General features: G+C 55.4%; 1 protein-coding gene across 1 annotated transcript in view; it reads left to right on the top strand.

The window, feature by feature from the left end:
- Positions 1-15,188, top strand: part of PAPPA2 (pappalysin 2) — a gene marked incomplete at both ends in the record, with an annotated part of 72,349 nt that overhangs the window by 42,951 nt on the left and 14,210 nt on the right. The window contains 6 exons of the mRNA XM_082765729.1: positions 1,244-1,415; positions 3,142-3,319; positions 5,176-5,389; positions 11,100-11,268; positions 11,383-11,515; positions 12,564-12,673. Of these exons, the coding sequence (XP_082621855.1) occupies positions 1,244-1,415; positions 3,142-3,319; positions 5,176-5,389; positions 11,100-11,268; positions 11,383-11,515; positions 12,564-12,673 (976 nt within the window). The remainder of the gene's footprint in view (positions 1-1,243; positions 1,416-3,141; positions 3,320-5,175; positions 5,390-11,099; positions 11,269-11,382; positions 11,516-12,563; positions 12,674-15,188) is intronic.

The raw sequence follows: 15,188 nt of genomic DNA, 5'->3' as shown, positions 1-15,188 counted from the left end.
AACAAATTCTTTAAAAAGGAAGCAAATGGAAATATAAGCTAGTGAAAGAATTTGCAGCAGCTGCCCTGAAACCATTTCTCACTTCATAAACAGGTCTGCATTGAAAAAACAGCCTCTTTTTTCTTGTTCTCCTTTGTGGTCCCCTCCCGTGCCGTTCCTCCCCTCTGCCTGTGCCCACCAGCTCTTGCAGGGCTGTGGCCCCCAGGTTTCCACCGTGCCTTTGGCTCGGCAGACTTGTCCAGACTCAGCGGCACATTGCGTTCCCTTAATATCCATGTCAGTACCGGGTTTTTTGTCGTTTGAGGAATTTCTAGCCATGTGTCCTCAGCTGGAGGGCTTGAGCAAATGCGGAAGGCAAAGGCAGCACGACATATGCTTCCTGTGGGCCAAACGTAGTGCACAAAATTGGGGCAGCCCTGTGCAAAGTGGGGTTTGGCCAGGGAGCAGGGGAGCATCAAGGGGCATCTTCTGCTCCCCCTATATTGCCTGGAGCTGCAGCACCTCTGCCCCACTCCAGGAGGGCTGCTGTCAACCTTAGCACCATTTGCAAAAGGATAAAAACAAAGAAACAAGCAAAAAACAAGAGTCCTAGCCACCAAATGTCCTAGGTATGCCCCAGCTGAGCCTATAGGGCTGGACAGATGCACATGGAGATGTTCTTGTTCCCGAAGAGCCTGGCATCACCGCAGCTTAGCACAGCCACGTGGACATTAAGCTCTGGACTCTGCTGACAGGCCTGGGAGGGGTCTGCATGTAGTTTGAAGAACATCTCATGGATGGCATGAATCTGCAGGGGCTCATTCTTCAGCTAAACCATTTTTTTGCAGTTGGAGCATCCCCCGTGGGTTCTCTGATGTCCAATGCAGTGCTTGATGTGCCTGTTGCCCTTCTAGGAGTAGAGGCTTTAAAAGGCTTCTTCATCTTTTCTTCCTGTCCACTTGTTGCTGCTAATCTTGTCATTAAATAGCAGCACAGGGAACTCTTACTTCACGCTAAAGCTGACTGAAATTGAGGTGTGGGTTCAAAACTTACTGGGAAGGAGGAACACCCAATATTGCTGTCTGGGCTTTGTTGCCTCTGGAAAGCCAAGCCTAGAATAAGCAGGGGCTGAGGAATAGGCATGCATCTCTGTACCCACCCGTGGCCTGCTGGGCATCCCATGCAGGTGCCACCTGTAGAGCCGCCCCCTGCTGCACAACGCCAGGGGCCTGCTGGCTGACCCCTTCCCTCTTCTTCTCCGTAGCTGTGCCCACGGTGCCTGTGCAGGGCTGGGAAGCTGTACGAAACCCCCTATTGCTCACACCGCCAGCATGAACTGCACCTCTGATGGCCCGAGGCACATGGAGTGCTCCATCACCTGCGAAAAGGGCTTCGTGCTCCGCTCCAGCAATGGGAAGAGCCTGGGCTCCACGCAGGTGAGTGACTGCTGGGCCGGTTGAGAATGGGCTTAAGCAGCCCAGGGTGGTTGGTGTGGCCCCAGGACACGTTGTCCTTCCAAACCCAGGCTTTTTCAATGAACCTCAGGCTGATGACGGCCCTGGCACTGGACCTCAGTGCTGGTGGAGCTGCTCCGGACCCTCTCCTTCCTCTGCTGCCATTCCCCCAGGTTCCCAAGCCCCATGCAGCCACAGCTCTGCCAGGCTAAATACCACTGCAGGGGACATCCCAGGCTGGGGTGGTGCACTCCCAGAGGGAGAGGAAGGCATTTCTCTTCTCTGGATGGGCACTGCTGGGAGGGCTAAGCATCCCAGGGGCGTTTTCTCTTTTAAAGTTGAAGTTAGTAGCTCGGGGAAAAAAAAATGACATCCTTGCAGAGCGACTATATTTAGAGGGCTGCAGAGGAGAGCAGCCTCCAGGAGCTTTTCTTCCTTTGTGCTGTGCTGCTATACTGCTGCCCAGCCCCTGGGGCAGCGCAGAGGTCAGCAAGAAAGAACTCATCCAGCAGCCTCAGGGCTGTGCTGGCCACCACGCAGGCCTGAAGGGAAGAGTGGAGCCAGGCTGTGGAAGCAGGGTGGACCTCTCTGCCCTCCGGAGAGCTGCAGGTGCTCGCCCCTGGCAGGCACGTGTCCTGTGAGAGGTGCTAGAAATTCCTTTCCTGGTCTGTGGGGAGGATAGAGGAGAGCATGGTGTAGCCAGCAGCTTCGTTCGCATGCCTGCAGCTCGCCACATTTCCCTAGTCTCCGACAGTTTGCCTGTATGACCCTGCGTACCTGTATACATCTCCTGGCATTTTAAGGAAAAATGCACAACTCTCCACTGGGTGTCCTCTCCACCTGGCTCAGTTTCACCACGATCCTGCCATGCACCAGAGAGCACCAGGCTAAAAGTTAGTGATGTCCCTCAGGGCCACCACGTCCAGGTTCCATCTGGATGTGCTGGCTGGGAGGACAGACCACAGGCAGCGTGGTTGTGCTCAGTCAACGAAGGGGCAACAGGAGGAGTTGAAATAAACCTGTTTTTTTTTTTGTTGTTGTTTTGTTTTGTTTTTTCCCCTGCAGACCCTCTCTGAGGAGTGCTGGATTCGGGTTAGTGGGCTGGGGATAGCAACTGTGGCCCGCCATCGTGTTTTGGCAAGGTCCAGGGCACATACTGACCACATTTAGGCCTGGCACCCCTGGTAGTTGGGACTCTGGTTCTCATGCAATCCCCCAGACTCATAATTACAACTTATAAATACTGGTAGACAAACCTCAGATTTCAGTGGGCTCCATGGGCATGACAGGACCAGGACATTTGGGGAAAAACAGTCAACAGGAGAGGTGTACATCAACAGCTGTGTTAAGAGTTGGTCTTGTAGGGGAGAACAAAGCATTGCACAGAGCTGGGAATAACTTGTAGTTCAGGAAATTTTGGGGTATTTTGAAGGGATATCTTTTGGCCCTTAATGTGCTCTAGCACCGCTTAGACAATGTCACACTTGGAGGCAAGCAGTTACAGAAGGCCTCTAGAGGTGACTTGCGTGTCACCCCAGGGACCAGTCACTGCTTTCACACCCTCAGCATCATGCCTTGAACCCCAAGGAATGCCACACTGTGCCACACAAAGTCCCTGAAACCTGAGCCAGCCCGTTTGGCTGCGGTACTAGAACATACTGTTAGAGCTGGGTTTTGGGGGTCTGATGGAGCCTCACTTTCTCCGCAGCAGGACGTGGTTCTGACGTGCAGCTCAGGGTGGTGGGACCGATCTGTGACTTGTGACCCTGTTGACTGCGGTGTCCCTGACCAGTCGCATGTCTACTACGCCAAGTTCTCCTGCCCCAAAGGGACCACCTACCTGAAGCGATGCTCCTTCTCCTGCGTCCACCCAGCCAAGCTTCAAGGTACGGTCTGGAGTGCCAGGGGATTTAACCCTCCCTTTTTGGTGCCACCTCTCCGTGCGTGTCCCTAGGTATTTCGAAGTGACCATTGCTACTTTGAATGTCCTGGGTGTCCTCGCCTCTGCCAGCCAGGTGAGCTCTTGGGAGACCTCCCTACATGGTGAGCATCCATCCCTCTTGAGCAGGGACACCGTGGTGTGGGGATGCTCCCTCTGACGCTCACCCCCTGGCTGGCGACCCATATCCACTCCCCTCAGGGTGTTGGGATGTCTTCTTCTGAGACCTGGTGAGGTCTGGCAGGCTCCGGCATTATGGGGATGAGGGAGGCCAGAAGAGCATAGGGATCCAGTGCAGACAAACAGGGAGGACTTCAGAGAGCCAAAAATGGGCTGGTGGCTGTGGGAAAGCATATGGTTCAGGAAGCCTGGGGCACTATAAAGCCGTAGAGACTGATGCCCACAGCTGCAGAGCAGTCTCGGAGATGTGCACCACCCAGACACACAGCAGTCCTCCAGACACGCCATGGCCTGGCTTTCATTCTGCCGACTCCATCAATACCCACAGGAATGTTTTTAAGCCAAGTCGGAGAAAGAGAGCTACTGTTCCTGTCTATACAAGGCTGAGCTGGATGGGATTTCGTGGGTAATTGCCTTGACAGCTTCAAGCATTGGGACTTTATGTGAGTTTCCACCAGCGCCTTTGCTCCGAACAATCGCATACAACAAATCATTTTAATGGGTGCCCTATTTTATGGCGACATTTATAGCTGAAACGTATGAGAATCATTTACTGTTTTTTTAGTTAAATCTATGGAGCAAAAACTGCAGGGAATTAAGGTCTCATTTCATGACAGGAGGGACGCCGGCAGATCCCAGCGTGAGCTGATCAAAGGGTAGCGCACGAACGACAACTCGACAGACCAAATTCTGCACAAACCCATGCCATTGCCTTCGGTGGGTCAACTGAGGGCAGGGCTTGAAGCCGATATTTCCCTCACAGCCTCCTCTTGTTCCCGTTGAAGTCAACGGGAGGTTTGCCACGGGCTCCCTTGGCGGGAGGCATCCCATCCGTGGAGTGCCCTGGGTGGCTTCCAGCAGCTGACACAAGTCCTGGCGGTGCTCAGCCAAGGCTGTCGAGGCGCGCGGGTAGACTCGCAGAGGTCCAGCTGCCGAGCTGTTGAGGCAGGAACGTGTCTGCTGCTTGTACTCCCCAAAGGCTGGCGTCCTTATGGGCAGCCTCTCAGTGCTAATAAATGCTTAGAACAGGAAGGGAAGGGATCGCATGGCTCCTGCCACAGCACTTAGAGGTGGGGACAACCCATTCGCCTTGCCGCCGGGAGCACCGGCCCGTCGGGAACGCAAGCGCTGAGCGGAGCCACGGTCTTGCCCTTGTCCAAGAGCAGCTGTACGCAGAGCGGTGATCCTATAAAAAGAAAGTGATGCTCAGTTCCCTGTCAACTTTGAGGTCAGAATTCCCAGTTACACGAGGTAGGGCTCCTGCATCTGTCCTGCTGGCACTTCCCATCTTGTGCTGTACACGTGGCAAGACGGCTTGTAAGGGCAGGTGTTGGACAACCTGCAGAAAGCACCCAGGGAGACTGAAGTTGAGCTGAAATAAATACGAGAGAGAGGTAGTCATATACAAAGCCCCCAGCCCACTGACAACTCTCCTGAGGTATCACCAGAGAGGGGAATTAAAGGGAGAGTTGGGGGAAGATGTGCAGAACCAAAATCGCATCTCCAGCCCCTAGCTGTCCAACTAGCCCATGGTCTTCCAATTTGTTGCTTCCCTTTGTGCCCATGCCCACTCTAACAAGAGGACTTTTGAACCCAAACACGCTGCTTCTCTCCTGGTGCCAGGAATGAACCAGTGGCTGACCTGCCTGGAGGACGGTCTCTGGTCGCTCCCCGAAGCCTACTGCAAGCTGGAGTGTGACGCGCCTCCCGCGGTGCCAAATGCCAAGCTCCTGGTCCCGCGGTGCCTGCAGGGTAACCACGACGTGGGCTCTGTCTGCCGCTACAAGTGCAAACCTGGATACCACGTGGCCGAGAACACAGTAGGCAAACCAAAAAAGTAAGTCTGTGGTGGATCTGCCACCACTCCTCCCTGCCTCCCCTCTTTCCAGCTTGGAGGAGGATGGGCCATGGTACGCTGCATTTATTGGAGCCCTGCTTTGGCTGCTGGGATAGACACGAGGCAGAGCAGCTGACTCTGGTTGTGCTTATTTCCTCAGATGTGAGAGGTATTCTCCTAATTTAGGTCACAGCAGGTGGGAATGAGATGTAAGCTGCCATTGAGCACGTTAAGTGCAAGTTAAGTGCCTTAACCTAAAGCACATGAGTTGTCCCACACACCTCAATGCACTTGTCACTTGCTGAAAATGAAGCACATACAGAAGTGTGTGCAGGCTCTCAGGTAATTAGCTAATGATGTACCAAGATGCTAGAAGACTCCTGGAGCTGCCGCCTTTCCTCAAAGCAACAATCCCAGCACCGTGACCTGTTTTAGTTGTAACAATTGACAGCCTTCTGTCAGGGTTAACATTTTACCCCCTGCATGTCTTGGCTAAATTTAATCTCAAACATTTGTAGTTCAGTTGGAGAAGATTTTCCCAGTGCTTCAGGGAAAAATTCCTGGTGATTCACTAGCACTGTGCTGGGCCAATAACATGATGCTGGTGGGTAGAGCAGCGTTTTGTCTGCGATACCTCCAGCTGAAGTCCCCATTGGGTCTGGTCACTACAGATTCCCTGGCACAGGCGGGGTCCTCCCCAGAGTCCTGGTGCTAGCCCAAATCAAGTAATTACGTGCTAATTGTTTAATGCCCCCTTCCAGTTTTAATTGGATGCAGACCTCAGCTCTGCTTAGCTCTGGGGTAGGGTTGTTGTGCACTGGGAAGCTGTTGCCAAATTTCTTGCCTAGTAATGAAGGAAGTGGTTTCTGTAAACAGCTTTTCACAGTGTTAGGAGGATTTCTTGGGCCAGGGGGAGCTGAGCAAATTACGATTATGGCTATGGTCACATGGACTGCTTTGCAAACCGTGGAGCAGCTCGGATGCCTGTGGCATTCAGGCACTGGATGTGCAATCAGATCAACACAGCTTGCACAGTTAGGCTGTCTCACCCATGCTGCCACAAGCACTGGGGAAAAGGATGCCCTCTGGGAGAACCCAGCGCTCCTCTGATGCGTGGGACATCCCTACAGGCCCGAACAGCCTGTAAGTCAAGTCAAGGAAAATCACATGAAATTGTTTACATTTTCATGGCAAAGGATGTTGAGATAGCGCTTTCCCATTTGCTCGTATCGTTATTACTAATCCACCCAATATCTTTGACAGTAGGGCACAATCCTATTACAGCAAGCAAAAAAAATAAAAAAATTAAAAAGTTAACAAGCAGAAAATCTGTTGCTTTCTCATGTATGTTAACTGCTCTATGAGTGGCCTGATCCAAAGCAAAAACCCTGGAAGTGTCTGCGCACTGCTTCATCTGGAGCTCTGTGCATGCACTCAGCTTCAGTGCAAGCCCCTTGGCACGTGCAGCGAGCAGCAGCTACTAGTCAGTACATGGGCCAGTCGATTACTAGGTTGCTGGAAATCCTTCTGGTGTTTCAGGCCTGGCAGGCAGACCATCAGAGCTGCCAGAGGGGTTGCTCTCTGTTCAGGGACGTTTTTGGAGAATGGAGTTGTTAGAGAAGGGGAGGGGGAGCTCTGGAAGGGGTTGGCACTGGTGGGGTGCAGGCTCCTGATGTGCTGGTGAGGGAGTAGGGTTTCAGCTGAAGACTCAGGCATCAGGTTTTGGGGTGTTCTGAGATCTCTCTGGGCTCTTTCTGGGTTCAGCAAGCTGAGTTCATGGTCTGTTATCTCTGCGTCATCCACCAATCCAGCAAGAACCAGCCCTGTAAAAGATTTGGTGCTGTACAGGTGTTGGTGGGCACAAGAAAGCATGACTGCAGTGTCTGACCAGCCTTCTGCAGTGCCTTTCCCTCCCACACGCCGTGCAGAACACCACGGCTGCTGCACCTGGACTGGGGCTCCAAGCCCTGAGCCTTGCCCCTAAGATTGTAGGGCGATGGTGCCCACCTTCCTGAGCCTGGCTGGGATCCAGCTGTCTCTGTCCCACTCGAGATGCTCTTGGACACAGACGCTTGTGTGGTTTCCTCACTTCTGTTTTGTTAGTTGAATGTTACTGCAGGGGCAGGCGCTCACACAAGGATGCTTAGGAGGCTTCCGCAATCTTTTGAAGTTCATTTCCCATAGCATAGGTGGAAGAGAAAGAGGATAAAGAAATACGTAGGCTCAGAGAAGATGCTCTGGTGGGACACACCTGGTGGTTCGTCTCCTGCTCCTGCTTGCTCCCTCCCTCACTGTTACCCCTTCCTGGGACTACTCCTGAAAGGGCAGAGGCGAGAAGCTGGCCAGCATGACCAGGAGATGTGTCAGTGAGCAAGGAACGAACGGCCCATCACCGGAGATCACGGGAGCCATGAGACAGCTCCCACGGGGATGTCAGCCCCTCCAACCCCCTGCCCTGTTCAAAGTCCATGGCGGGCTGGTGGAGAGGAAGAGGAGGTGAAGGAGAGCATGGCCTGGAAGAAGTTAGGAGCCTGAGGGCTGGCAGTGCATCAGAAAGACCTCAGCAGGCAGAGCAGGACAGCCCAACCCCGCAGCATCGCAGCTTGGCAGGGCACGGGGCCATTGCACATCTGTGGTGGGTACAAAGGCATGGGGCTCCTGCTTCCCCTGCCCACATCTGGCCCCTTCCAGATAAAAGGCAAACACACAGCAGTGGAGAGAGCCAGAAAGCCAGGTAAAGAAAACACAGGCTGTCAACTGGGCTCCCATGTCATTTCCACCTCTCGGGCCTCTGATGAAGATTTACAGCCCGGGTTGCCCAGGCTGTTTGGAGCGAGGGGTGGAAAGCAGCAGAGGTCCTACAGGACGGCATAGCTTTCTTTTAATTTACCGGCAAATCTCCCTCCTTCCTCCCCTCTCCTTTTTGAAGCCATCGGTCTCCTGCCCTGGGAGATGAGGTGGGCTTTGGGCTCATTTATCACCGTTCCTGCGTGGTGGACCCCAGCCCAGGGCTGGATCCTGGCCAGGCCCCTGTGCTCTCAGCTCCTGGAGCTCGACGAAGCTCATGCCTTCACGTCAGGCACAGCCCTCGCTGGCCTCAGGCGTCTCCCCTGCCTCCTTTCCCCATCAGACATTGGATTGCCCAGTTGGAGGGGAAAGCGTTGACTCCGATTTTCCTGGCTTCCTTGTTAATCCTCAAGAAATGCCGCTAACCCAGATCAGAAGAAGTCAGGGGGTCTGGAAACTTCAAGCTGCTACAAGTTCCTTTTTTTTTTTTTTTTCAATTTTATTTATTTTTTAAAGCCTCTCCCTTCCCTTCTCCGTGCCTGAATACAAACTGCCCACTTCACACGCCCAGCAGTGGTCCCCACGCCACCTTCTGCCCTGGGGTCAGCCCAGGCCACCCAGTTTTGAAGTTTGTGGTACAGAGGCTCGTGGTGGGGAGAGCCTCCAGAGCAAGGCAGGCTCTTGGCCCAGGTCTGGAGGGGATGCAGGGAGAAGCTGGGGCCTCCAGCACCGCATCAAGATCAGGAGCCCCAGAGAAGGCAATGGGGCTGCAAACCACAGCACGTAGCCACACGAGGTGCCGTGGGGTGCCTTCTCCCCAGCCCTTCCCCAAGTCCTCGCTGAAGGGCCTCCACTGCGATGTGGGAGACGTGATTCAGAAGAGCAACAGTGACGTGCAGTGGCTGCATCAGTTATATATCAGGTGGCTGGGTGTACTCCTGCTTTGTGAAGGTTTTTTGCTCGGTGCCAGAGGCTTTGCACTGCCGGTTTGCTGCTCTTGCCCCGAAGCCATCACTTTGACCTCCCGCGTGGCTGTGGTGCAGCCGTGCACGAAAAGCCTCCTCTGCTCGGATTTACCCCTTGCCTGCCAGGCAATGCAAGGAGGGGAAACGGCTGTGTGAGGAGCCAACCCTCCGATGCACATCAGTGCCTCACGTTACGTGCCTTCGCTGGCCTTCAAAGGTAGGCAAAGTGTTCGGAGCAGCAGGTCTGATGGGGACGTCTTTGAAAGGCAGTGAGCATCATCCTAGGGGAAAGGGCAGCAACTGGGAATATGAAATCACCAGGGGGCTGAAGCTGCAGATGTCCGCAATGGGATCTAGAGATGTTTCTCCCCATCTCCCTTCCAAAATCTGATGTGGTTTCAGTTTCCTTCTGCCAATTTGAGGCTGCTGGTCCCAGGAGGGCATTGCAGGACTGCTCACTGCTGGGATGCTCACACCGTGGCAGCCCATGTTCCTGGCGTGGTCTGGTGGGGAGATTTTTGGCAGAGCTCTGGGGGCTCTGCCGTGTCCCATCCCTTGCTGTGCCTTCTCCTTGTTACTGGTTGGAGCCTGTGTTTGTCAGAGCAGGAAACGTCTATCACTTGTATGAAATCCCTAGGAAAACAAAACAAACAAAAAAGCAACACAGGTATCTAATTCCTGAAGGGACAAGGGGACTCTGAAAGCTTGGGATTGCAGAAACGTACACGCCCCCTTTGGGGTCAACCAGACATGCTCTGGGGCTAGAGTGCACATCTCTCTGTCCACAGCATGGTCCTGCCTAGGGTCCTGGGGTGCTCGTAGCATACTCCGAGGGGTGCTAGCGTGGAGGTGTGAAGGGCAGGTTGACCCCCCTCTGCTCCGTGGGCTCACAGGGACATCACCAAGCCCACTGCCTCCCGCTCTGGTGGCAAGGCATGAGCACTGTCCCCTCGCTGCACCAGGCTGAGTGACCCTGCCCTGTGCAGCGGGGGCACCCAGGTGGTGAACAAGGGGCAGTTCAGTGCCTCCCCTGGGGGGTTCTCCAGCCCCGCACCGGGCAGCAGAGGAGACACCAAATCCCCTCTGTGTACCCGTGGTGTGCTACAAATGCCTGGAGCCCTGCCTGCTGGCACCCCAGGGGGAGCGGGCAGAGGCTAGCAGCCGGAGCAGGCATCTGGTGGAAAGTGACGGGAGCCTGTTACAGAGGGGGAAAAGTCTCATTAAGGACCTGCAGTCAGCTCAGGGTGAAGCTCATCAGCGCTGTCAAAAGCCACGTGTCATTGCTGGGTCGCGGCGATGTGTCCCCAGCTCGCCCAAAGCCTCCCGGGGGGGTTTCATGTCCCTGTGCAGATGATGCGACATCTGTATTCCTGCCAAGGAGAGGAGACGGAGAAGCGGGTGGGCTCCGCTTCTGGCCTTTTGCTCCTTTTCTTTTTCATCATCTTTTTGGCAAGTGGTTCTCGCTGGGGCTGTTTCAGCAGCACAAGATGGTGTTGGTCTGCTCCGGTGCGGCAGCTCCTCGGCGAGAGTGGGATTGACAGCTCTGGCCAGCGTACAAAGAGGAGCCTCAGGAGGAGCTGGGCACGGGCCAGCAGGATTTACTGGGGGAGGCTCGCTCCTCCGAGCAAAATATGCAGCTACTGGCGGCAGGACAAGGCAACGCGGCGCACGTACCCGCAGGGGCTGCAGGGCAGGGAGAGAGCAGTTAGAGGTGCTGCAGTAGATGGTGGGAGGGTGAGAAAAAGTGCCGGGGACTCCTAAACCAGTGTGAGGGGAAGGGAAGGTCCTGGCTGAGCATGGGTTGTGCTGGGGAGTGGCATGGCAAAGCCCCACGCCTGGGGGTTTGAGAACCAAGGAGGGGCATCCAGGCTGCTCCTGCCTCTGCGGGATGCACGACCAAGAGATAAGGGATGTGTTTTGGGAGGCTGCAGCCCAGCTTTCCACCTCTGTCTCCCCAGGAAGTTCCTGAAGATCCAGTGCCTGGAAAGCGGGCAGTGGGAAGAGGGGCACTGCGTCCCTGTGGTGTGTGAGCCACCCCCGCCGGTCTTTGAGGGCATGTACAACTGCACCCAGGGCTTCGAGCTGGACAGCCAGTGCGTGCTGAACTGCGAGCCGCCGGGCATGCGGGTGAGTGACGGGGACAGGGGGAGATCGGCCGCACCTGGGGCTTCACAGAGCCTCAAAACAGCAGGGCTGGGCGCTTGGGTGCCACCAAAGAGCCACTGCCCCTCTGCTTTCCAGGTTCCCATTGTCTGCACCAAGGAGGGCTCGTGGACGGAGGAGTTCACGCTGTGTGAGAGCCTGCAGGGCACCTGCCCGCCACCCCCGGAGCTGAACCTGGTGGAGTACAAGTGCGAGCAGGGACACGGCATAGGTGAGAGCAGGCTGAAGCTAAGCATAAACGCAACCCCCGTGTTGATTCAGCCCTCCCGGAGAGCTAGCTGGAAGGTCACGGTGACTCCTCTTTGTGTGCCAATCCCCACTAAATCCATGGAAATGTTTTCTCTTCTGTCCCCTTTCTGAACACAGAGCCTGTGGGTGGCTTTAACCCTGTGCATAGTTGTGTTCATGGGCAAGACTGAAGCTAAAACCGTGTAAGCATTTCTTCAGAAGGAGCAAGGACTCGTCCCTGGGGCGAGCCCAGCCCTCTGCAGTGTTTTTCCCACCCTCCAGCCCTTCACTCCCCGCATGGTCTCTGCCCTTGTTACGACTGCTGACATTTGCAGGGTTAATGAGGCAGGCCCTAGATAAAAGCTGGAGTGACAATTGTGTGTAACAGGGCACTTTCACCAGACGAGGGACCACATCATCCATTTCTTTCTCCAAGACTCAGTCGCTTTTCAGCCGCAATGCTCAGTCACAGTCGTTACATCCCATCTAGCATCCTGCTGGATAGGACATTTGGGCACAACCGGGGTCTGAGCAAAATTGGCTGAGGCAGGGCTGAAGCTGAGCTTCAGACAGACCTGATGTGAAGCTGGGAATAGGGCTGGGACCCACATGGTTTTCTAGGGTGGCTTTTTTACATTTTTTTTCTTTTCCTCCTGGGTCATAGGAAGGTGTAGAAAAACTATGAGAGGTGCTTCTTGACATGTGAACAAACATCCCATAGCATCCAGGCCAGTTGTGTTCTCCTGCTGGATCCTACGTCCTGCCATCAGGGCTTGGATCTTTCTCTTAGGGCACGTTCAATTCTTATCTCATCCAGGAGAGGTAAATCAGCCATCAAAAAACTCCAGTAGGCTCTTGTAATAAGTCAGGATTTGGGGAAGGAATTGTCAAGTGCTAGGGGGCTAGGGGTCTCCTTCACACCCACCTCTGCCCAAAGTGAGGAGCCTGCAGGTTGGGACCTGGTGCCCACCTGTAACACGCTGCTGCCTGGTTCCTGCTGGAAGCCCTCAAGGCTGTCTCTCCTTCCGCAGGCGCTGTGTGCACACCCTCCTGTATTATACCCCCCAGCGACCCCGTCATACTGCCCGAAAATGTAACTGCTGAGACTATGGATCACCGTCTGCAGCCCACCAGAGTCCAGGTACATGGGGAGGTGGCGTCCCTGTAGCAGGGGATTCACTGGCCACGTAGGTGGGGCCCTCAAAATATTTATCGTGTGGCCAAATCTGTCCTCCCTCCTCTGCATCTGGTGCTTTTCCATACCAGCACTTTCCTTTGCCCGTCTTGAGCCCTCCTGGGTAAATTGGTGTGGCAGTGGAGGAGCAGCTGGGCGATGAATGCGTGTGGCTATTCAGGCTCATCCATGCCCAGGCGGAGGATGCTACTGCACGGCCTCCTGCTCTCCGAAACCGAAGCTCGGCGTAAGCCATCAGCTCTTGAGTGAGCTTTCCAGGACTTGCAGGATGCCTCCGCAAAGGAAGCTAAATGCAGGAATCCCACTGACTTTTGGGACACGCTGCATGCCTGGATCTGGCTGTTACTGTCAGCCAAGGCACTGGGAGGATTGAGCATGGAGCAAAAGCCGCCCTTGGCACTGGGCAGGGTGCAAGCCCTGGTCCCCGCTCACCTGGCAGCGGTGAAGCAGCCCTGGGCAGGCATCTCTGTGCTGGGGAGGAGGCATCGCCGTCAGCTGGAAGGTGGCTCCTGCTGCCAGGACCCGCTGGCCGCCCGCTCCCCTCTCCCTCCCCAGCCCTTACTCATTCTGTAGGCAAAACAGCTCAAATAGCTCGCATAGTTTGGATCTCGACGGCACGACTTTCCCAAAAAGCAGCTCCGCCGGGGTAATATTTCTTAAAATAAAACCGAGATGCAGAAGGAAGGAGGTGGAACAAAGAAAAGCAAACAGCCTTCCCCGGAGCCGGCGCCCCCATGCAGGCGCTGCGCCCTCCTCCCCGGGGGCCCAGCATCATCCCTGCTCCGTGCCTGCGGGCGCTGCCCTGCCTTGGCTCCAAGCAGCAGACCCGCAGCACGGCGCTGCCGGGGGCGAGGACGCCCGTGGCGTGTGGGATTGCGGAGCACGAGCCTTGGAAGGAGGCACCGGGTGGCTTGGCCACTGGTTCTCGTGCAAGGGAGGCAGTTTGGAGCAGGGAAGAAAGGCGTTATTTTAAGCAGCGGCGCTGCCCCTTGCCAGCAGCCTTGTTTTCCCCTCTGCCTCGTTCCCCTTTACACCACCCAGCCCTCCCACCGGGCTTGTGTTCCCGGGGGCTGCCAGGCTCCCCAGGTGATGGGGTCGATGCAACAACCCACACAAGGGGTGGCACCGGTGGTTTTCAGCACTGATCCATCGCATCCCACTGCCAAGCAGGTTTGGGGATTCGTTCAAGTCGTACAGAAACCACGTATGAAATGTCCCAGTGGGGCTGGGATTCGAGTATCTTTTGGGATGAGCAGGAATTGGCCATCCTGGGCCTCTCTGCCCAATCTGATTGCAACTGCTTCTGAGTCTGCCTTCTCTGCACTGACCGAGGACCCTGAGGACACTGGACCTTGGGACCAGGTTTGCTCCTGGCAACACATCAGGTTGGACTGGAGGCTTCCTGGTGCAGGATGGAGCTGAGAAACACAACAGAAGCCCAGGATGGCACGTGAAGCAGAGAGAGATGCCACCAGGCAGCCTGCAGCTACCTTGCCCTTCCCCAGCCACATCCAAACCTGCTGCTAAAGCATAGACCCAGGCAGAGCTGCCACATCCCGTGCTGCCGTGCATCCTGCAGACGCCGGAGCCAGGCTGGGGAAGACATACGTGCCCGTCCGTGCAGCTCCTGTGCTATGGAGGGCATCCTAGGACACTTTCACAGGCCAGCTCTCGTTTTATGGGGCCTCAGATTTCAAAGCCTGCCTGAGCTTTACAAGGAGGAAATTGTCTGTGTGGTGGGGCTTTTCTTCCCCCATATAATCATGTGTGCTCCCAACAACCCCCTTCTGAATTACGGGGATGGAGCGTTCCAGTTAGATGAAACCGAGACCTCTGCATCTTGCTCTTGTGTCCAGTTGGCTGCAGCAGCTAACTTCAAGCCTCGTAAATACCAGCAATGACCTCAATGGCGTGGGTGAACGTGAGCCTGGTGTATCCAGACCCGGCCAAGTTCAGGGACGTGGGTCCTCAGGTGTCCCCCCTCCCCCCTGCCGCCCCGGGGACACGGCTCTTGGAGCCTGAGCAGGACTCAATGGGCGAATTGATGCCGGCATCCAGCGACCGCAGGCTGGACGGGAAGTTGCTAAATCCAGCTGGGTGCAATGAGATGAATGGAGGGCTCCTGTCTGTGGTGGCTGCAGATGGCTTCTTCCCAGCTTGGCTGGTGGCCACCGTGGCATAGTGCTGCCAGCCAAACCCGGTTCCCTGGAGATCCCTGCCATCTCTCCTTGTCCTCTCCCTGTTGTGCATATATATATATATATATACATACACCCACATGCCTATTTGTCTAGCCTCTGTTTTGAGCAACATGCCCTGCTCTGTGGGTGAAGCTGGTGCTACCTTGCTGGGCTTCAAGAGGTGAAGGGAGGGCTCGGGGGTAATGCTGCTGCCCTGCCCGTGATGTCGAGGGAACCCCTATGCCCCCAGGAAGCGGTCGTGGTGGCTGCCCTGCCTCTGC

This window comes from Aythya marila, assembly GCF_965140915.1.
Source record: "Aythya marila genome assembly, chromosome: 8".
Classification (NCBI taxonomy): domain Eukaryota; kingdom Metazoa; phylum Chordata; class Aves; order Anseriformes; family Anatidae; genus Aythya; species Aythya marila.
This window is presented reverse-complemented; position numbering and strand designations above follow the sequence as displayed.